The sequence below is a fragment of the Palaemon carinicauda genome, chromosome 18 (assembly GCF_036898095.1).
Source record: "Palaemon carinicauda isolate YSFRI2023 chromosome 18, ASM3689809v2, whole genome shotgun sequence".
Lineage (NCBI taxonomy): Eukaryota > Metazoa > Arthropoda > Malacostraca > Decapoda > Palaemonidae > Palaemon > Palaemon carinicauda.
This window is the reverse complement of record NC_090742.1, coordinates 87,071,645-87,079,144: the sequence shown is the minus strand read 5'-3', so window position 1 is coordinate 87,079,144 and position 7,500 is coordinate 87,071,645. Positions and strand designations below refer to the sequence as shown.

General features: G+C 36.1%; 1 protein-coding gene across 4 annotated transcripts in view; it reads right to left on the bottom strand.

The window, feature by feature from the left end:
- The window catches only part of LOC137657926 (LIM domain kinase 1-like), a 431,530-nt gene that overhangs the window by 96,563 nt on the left and 327,467 nt on the right, over positions 1–7,500 (bottom strand). For all 4 annotated transcript variants that reach the window (XM_068392621.1, XM_068392622.1, XM_068392619.1 and 1 more), the window contains 2 exons: positions 6,529–6,635; positions 5,196–5,301 (listed from right to left, as the gene is read on the bottom strand). In XM_068392621.1, coding sequence (XP_068248722.1) covers positions 5,196–5,301; positions 6,529–6,635 — 213 coding nt within the window. The remainder of the gene's footprint in view (positions 1–5,195; positions 5,302–6,528; positions 6,636–7,500) is intronic.

The window sequence follows — 7,500 nt, the reverse complement described above, 5'->3', positions numbered from 1 at the left end:
TCTTCAATATACTCATCACTGGAGGATTCAGAACTAGTGCTCTCATTATCAAACAGGTTATCATTATCAAAATCCACAACAAGAATATCATTTATTTCATCTAAAGAAATAACCTTCCTCTTTAGACCTTTCATTACAAAAGGAACAACAAATAACCACTTATGCATGAACGCCCGAGCGCACTGATAGGAAACCAGTTCAAACCACAGTTTTGTAACATCAGGCTACCTTCAGAAAAATAGTTGCCAGACATCATATAAGTTTCTATTCACAGTCCCCATAGGCTGAGAGTGTTGCCAAGTGGTGATCCTATACTTACTATACGAGTAAAGTAACATCACGAGACTGACGGCTTGTAAAAGGCAATTAAAGTCATGAACGGAATATACAGTTGAAGGCGGTACCGAGTAGATCGTGGTGAACGGTTTATCACGTGGGTGACGCTTAACAGGTTAAAAAAAAACATTTTATATAGTTCGGTATTTTCTCTATCCATCCTCTCCCAGAAAACCTTCAAATGTGAATTATCGGAATGTGTGCAGATCTTGGCAGTGCGATAACTAGTTAGCGACTGAGAATAAAAAAAAATAAAAAGCCCGATTGACGAATGACGATGCTGATGAAGAGGATATCGAATACCGATTTTTCCCTAATTTATTTTTTCTACGTTCTGTCTAATCCAATGTACAGTACATTCTTATGTAAAGGGCGAACCCCAACATTTCTTGATGCTGCTACACTTTAATTATAGATATTTTACCACCTATTTATAATCTTTATTTATAATAACATCTTTAGTAAAAGCTCTTCAATATCACTTTCAGGAGTAAATGCGTTTATGATCGACGATGAAACGTAAAAAAAAAGTTTTCCTTTTAAGAAGGCGTTTTTTTAGGGAAAAAAAAAACAACACGAAATAAAATTGCTCATATTTCATATATTTTGATTTTCTAAGGATAAATAAAACATTAATTATAACATTATTATTACATAGTACCTGGTAAGATATCTTTTGCCGCAAAAGTTAACCTATAGACAGATGTTAAAATTGGTTAGCGAGTTCGTTATGATCAGCGATGGAACGTACTAAACAAAGTAATGGGTTTGGTTGTGGTGACATGTTTGGCAGTAGCATGATATAAAATAGTCTTTATTTTGATGGTTTTTAATTTAAAGTTTAATGAATAAGGATTTTTCACCATAATCACAACATAAGTATAAAAATTAATTAGTACAAATATGGAATATTATACATATAGGTGTTGGACAGTTAGGCTAGGCCTAGCGACAAGTTCACACAACAGATGGGCAAACCTTAACATTTTTCATCCAAAACTAGTCTTAAAATGTTTGAACAGAAATCTTTCTCTCACATTCCCCCCCCCCCCTTCTCAGACATCGGGGAACCATCACCCCCCCCCCCCCCCCAATACAATTAAGAAAACAATAGATTTCCTACACTTCGCGGTGCTTGACTCGCGGATTTAGAATGCTCCTCGCAAATACAGGAAAATTAATTTTTAAAGACTACCGATCGCGTAATTGAGGAATCGCGTAATTAGAACACGTGTAATTCGGGACCCTACTGTATATATATATATATATATATATATATATATATATATATATCATATATATATATATATATATATATATATATATATATATATATATATATATATTATATATAAGAGAGAGAGTGTGTGTGTGTGTGTTTGAAAACGTGATACCCCAAATGGATGAATTTTTATGTAATAGGTTATACGGTTTTATGTATCACAAATGGCCAAATACGCGACGATAGAACACGCAAATATCGAGAGCTGACTGTAAATCTTTCCGTGCAAATTGAATCTTAAGTCCTTCCTTAAGGTTCGATGGATAGGAATCTAGAAGTATGCATCTTTTAGATCCCATGTGATCCTGAAGTCTTTCATTCCTACAGCTTGTATGACCCTGGCTGCGGTCTTCATCTTCAATGGAGTCTCAAGAACATACGCGCTGAAGACCAAGAGGTCCCTGACTGGTCTCCAGCCTCTAGACACCTTCACTACGACAAAGAGTCGACTGAGGAAATTTGGGGCCCCATTGAGGACAATTTGGATAGTACCCTTACCTATCATGGTCTGGACTTCAGTTCATAGGGAACTTGATGGCAAGCTTACCAGGCGAGCCAGCACCAGTTACTGCACTAGTTGGAGGCCATCAGAAATTGAATTTGATTTTAGAATACATGACTGGTTTTGATAAAACTGTTCAGATGGGATTTCCAAGGCAGTAACAACCTTTGTGTTTTGTCATTAACAGAAGAGAGCAGGTGTAAGCCTCAATGGTGGAGATAGCCTCTGGGACTCAGATACATGAATCCATAATGATAGAAAAACTGAATAATATGCAACCAATGGCACTCCTTACTATTAACTGCTACAGTAATACTTGACAGCCGAGCATAATGCGTTCCAGGACCGAGCTTGTATGTCAAATTGCTCGTATCTCAAGTCAATTGTTTCCTTTTAAAATTATTGAAAATAATTTAATATGTTCCCATGCTCTTAAAAACACTCAAATCAATTATATAACAATGGAAAAACATGCTTTTAATTGCTATAATTGCTACAACACTTTACAAACACTCACAAAATAATATAAATGATTGCGGGACTGTGATTTGCAATGAAATATGGTTTTATTATGGAGTTCTTATCTTGCTAATGGCTGTGTGCGGAGGAGGAGGAAGGAAAGAAGGGAGGAAAGGATGGAGAGAATTGGACGGTACACGTCTGGTATTTATACTGTTCCTTACACTACGTAGCGTAACACCTAAATTTAAAATTAACTGAACTTAGCATACTGATTTTTCAAATTTTCATTATCTACTTTTTAAATTTTTTATTTTTATTTTTTTACACTTCTTCACTTGTCTTAGCTCATTTTGCCTCACTTTCACTTGCTGCAGGCCTTTTAAAAAAATAACTATCCAAGGAGCTTTGATTATGTCTACAATTCAAAATGTTGGGAAAATGAGTTAGGCACGACCAGTAGACAATTTATCAGGGTGTCTCTTTTAATCAAAATCTAGATCATATTGCCAATTAGCCAACACTTCCTTAATCTCCCTCGAAGAAAGAGGTTCCTCCAGTTCCACTTCCTCCTCATTACCGAGCTCTTACAACACCTTTGAATGTTGCATCGTCTAGAGCTTGATTAATTCCTCAGTCGTGAGCTCTTCTTGATGCTCCTCAACAAGGTTATTCATATCTGCCTCATCTACCTCCAGCCCCATGGACTTTCCAAGAGACACAATCACTTTCAACATAATGGGTTTGGGGTCAGGCTGCGCATCAAACCCTTGAAAATCCCTTTCAGCTACAAGAATCTGGCCATAAGATTCAGCTACAAGAATCGGGCCCTCTCCTGCTTCTTCCAAGCTGAATTTAAGGTTCATTGCTATGCTTCAGCAAAAATCTTCAAACAATTCACAATGTTAAAATGGTCCTTCCAAAATTCATGAAGGGTGAGGTTCGTGTTATCTGCGCCATCAAAGCATTTTTTTTTTAAATGTTTTGTGTACAGCTTCTTAAAATTTTAAATGACTTGTTGATCCATGGGGTGGAGGAGTAGAGTGGCATTGGGTGGGAGACAGAGGACCTTAATAAACTTGAAATCATCGAGAATGTCATCTTCAAGACCTGGAGAGTAGCCAGGGGCAATGTCTAAAATGAAAAGACATTTCGATGGCAAGTTTTTCTCCATTAAATACTTCTTGACTGCCAAACCAAAGGCTAGATTTACCCATTCTGTGAAGAAATCCCTTGTAACCCAAGCCTTTGAATTTTCTCGCCACTTCACGAAGCTTTTCTTTCAAGATCATATGACTCTTGAATGCATGTGAATTTTCGGAGTGATACACAAGCAGTAGCTTAACCTTGCAGTCACTGCTGGCATTAGCATACAAGGCTAGAGCCAATCTATCTTCCATGGGTTTATGGCCCAGAAGTTTCTTCTCTTCGGCCGTGATGAATGTCGTCCGTATCATCTTTTTCCAAAAAAGGTCAGTTTCATCGCAGTTAAAGACTTCTGCAGCAACAAGCAGGGCAAAACATTCAATGTACTCCTACGTAGTATACACATCTAACTTGCAGCAAAGCCATGCCTAACAACTGAGTGAGTCCCAATTCACTTTTCAAAGTTATCAAACCAGCCACTACTAGCTTTGAACATCTCCACTGGCATTGATGTCTCTCCATACTCAGCTTCTTCCCTTTGTTTAAAATCTTCGTAGATTGCGCTGGCCTTCTCACAGATGATTGTCTCAGTAAGGGTATCTTCAACCAACTGCTTTTCTTTAATCTACAACAGAAGCCTCTCCATCACGTCATTTATATCATTCCATAACTTAGACGTGATGGTTTGGCCTTTGGAAGGCTTTGTGCTCTTAATAGCATCCTTGTTTGAGAATGGTACATATTGTCAATGTATTCCTCTTGTAATGAAGGGCCAACACACTCACACGGACACAACGCTCATGTTTTTCATTACTTTCAGGCTTCACCTCTATTGTCATCATGCACATTTCTTTCTCACTGCCAAAGTTTCCACGCACTTTCTTTGGACCCATCATTTATCAAGATAATTGTCTACAAATACTGTATACGTTAAAATCACGTGAATAACACATACAACACGGCAATGCTCGGAGATGCATACAGCAGTCGGAGATCACACAAAATGAACAAGTAATGCAGGCTTCGAGAGCTCCAAAGCGCTCGGCCACCTAGCGTTAGCATCTGTAAGCGTGATCATATCTCAAGTTTGTGCTCGTATCTCAATGCAAAAATTTGCTTGGCAGCTTGCTCGTATGTAAAGGTATTACTGTAGATTATTTCATTACTTTACTAGGGGCATTAGTAAATTTGGTAAATTTTCAAAAAATTTTAGGGGTAAACATAAATAAACCTAGATTGTGCATGTGAAAATCAGGCAAGGTTCATGGAACTAATCATTTGAGCTTTATAATTGCTCTTCTTTTTTTTTTTAGATGAGATTACCCCAGCACATTTATATAACCTTTACTTTATAAATCTGTGTATCTTTATCATATGTAAGCTACAGTCTAGAAAAAATATTTGTATAAGAAAATAAGAAAAACAAAGAAAATGTGATGAAAACTTAAAATTACAGCTCAAAATTCTTACCTCACATAAAATAATACCAAAGCTGAATATATCAACTTTTTCATCATACTTATTTCCTTTCATCATTTCCGGTGCCATCCAATAAGGGTTACCCACAACAGTATACCTGTTTAATACAAGAATATGAGCATAAAACAAATCAAGGCATTTTTCATCATTCCTATGATAAAAGTTTGAAATAATTTTTATCTTTAATGAATTTCAGCTCAATAAGGAAATATATCCTTGTCTTTTAGATTACTGTCTATAAGTAGCAATGAATACAAATTATAATATACTATAGTAATCAATACACAAATGATTGTTAACCTCATTTAATCAGAGAAAAAAAATAACGACTATTTTTGGAGTTCAACCTCAAATTACTAATAAATAACACAATATTATTAAAACACTGTGTAACAATAAAGACAAGAGACTGACAGAATTGGTATCTTTTATCTTAAGAACCCATAGAATATAAAATAAAAATTTTGAAAATTATAAAACAGGAGGGTAGTCTTAGAAAATGAAGGCTGACAGAATTATTACCTGCTATTCCAAGAAAAAAAATGAAAAGTAGATGTACCAGAAATCATAAGGTAGATGCTCCAACCAAACAATAACTTATATACACAATTAATTTATACCACCTCATCTTAACATTTTAAAATTTAACAAAATCTAAAATATATTGAGAGTATGTATTTGGTTGGGACAAGCATAAACTTTCTTGTTTATTTTTGTCTGAAATACAATATCATGGAACTAGTTTTAAGATTTACAAACTATCATGATTTAGTGTTACCTTGTCAGAAGTGAAGCTTGTTGTGAAGCAAACACAGGGTTAAGATTTTAAGTCTTAGGGTAAACTAAGGATATGACAGTCTAAGGGGGGGGGGGGGGTTTAGGTCGCAGGGTGCATAGCCCCCACCAGTAGGTAAGTACTGTAGGTAAGGATACAGCTCCTATGTTAGGTTAGGTGGGAAATCTTAGATTAAAGGTTCTTTTCTTTGTTTGCCCTTTAAAATGTGGTCTTTCAGTCATAACTGTTAAAATTTTACATTCAGTCCATCCCAACCAAATACAAAGACTCCATACAGTATAGTATATTGATGTACAATTACTCAATTGTATGTAGCAAATGGCATGCAATCAGAATTTTTAATCAACACTAAAGTTACCTAGTTTTAGTAACATCTTCCAAAAAATCTATAACCATCTGGGTTCTGTATAAAAATTATCATAATCCTTCTCAGGGTTATGCAAATCAATAGTGTAGTAGAGAATAAAATATACTATGCCCACTATAGTATAATCTAAGAATATAGAGAACAGTTTTTCATTCAATCACCTTTTTTTCCTCGCATGTCGTTTACCAAACTTCTTTCTTTCAGCAGTCCAATTATTCTGTGCCATTATTCTTGCTAAGCCAAAATCAGCAACAACCACAGTCTTATCCTGTAGATTAAATAAAGTAATAAACATGTAAAAATTATTCACAATACAAAAAAATAAATAAAAGTTATAAATGCTTATATGTCCCATTGTTCATATAATCCGAATAACATGGTTTACAAAAACATAAAAAAATATAAAAGCCCTTTCATATGTCACTAAGGCATCTATCAACCAACCATTTCATATATTAGGCATCTGTAAAGCTGGCACTATTAAGTTTCCTGTGGCCGAGGGGGCAAAACAACAATTAGAATAGCGCCAATGTATCCCAGCATGTCGTAAAAGGCGAATAAAAGGGACAGGTCGATGAAACTGGGAATCCCCTCCCCTGTGTAGTTTCCTGTGAGACATCAAAGAAGAGAAGAGGAACTGGGGGAGAGTGACTGGTCCCTGCACTCTAGTTTTGGGGTGTCTGAATGTATATGGATGTAGTACGATAGTGAGTAAAATATGTGAGATTGGAAGCGTTTTGGAATAGAAGGATGGATGTACTGGCCTTGTTTGACACGAAAATAAAAGGGCTGGGTGAAGTGATAGGTAGTGTCTCTGGGATTGAAAGGGTAAGAGCAGGAGAGGGTGAGGCTTTATTGCAGAGTGAGTGGATGACAGATAAAGTAATGAAATGGAAGGAGGTATAATCTAGGTTAATGTGGGTAAAGGTTAGATTGGGAAGGGAATGTTGGGCTTTTGTTTGTGCATATGGGCCAAGTTGTGAGAAAAAGGATGAAGAGCAAAATTAATACTGAAATGAATTACCTAGGAGTGTAGAAGTACTGGGTAAAAGGAATTATGTAGTTGTGATGGTTAACTTGAATGTCAAAGCGGGTGATGGAGAGGTAGAAGGTATCATTGGGTAGTATGGTGT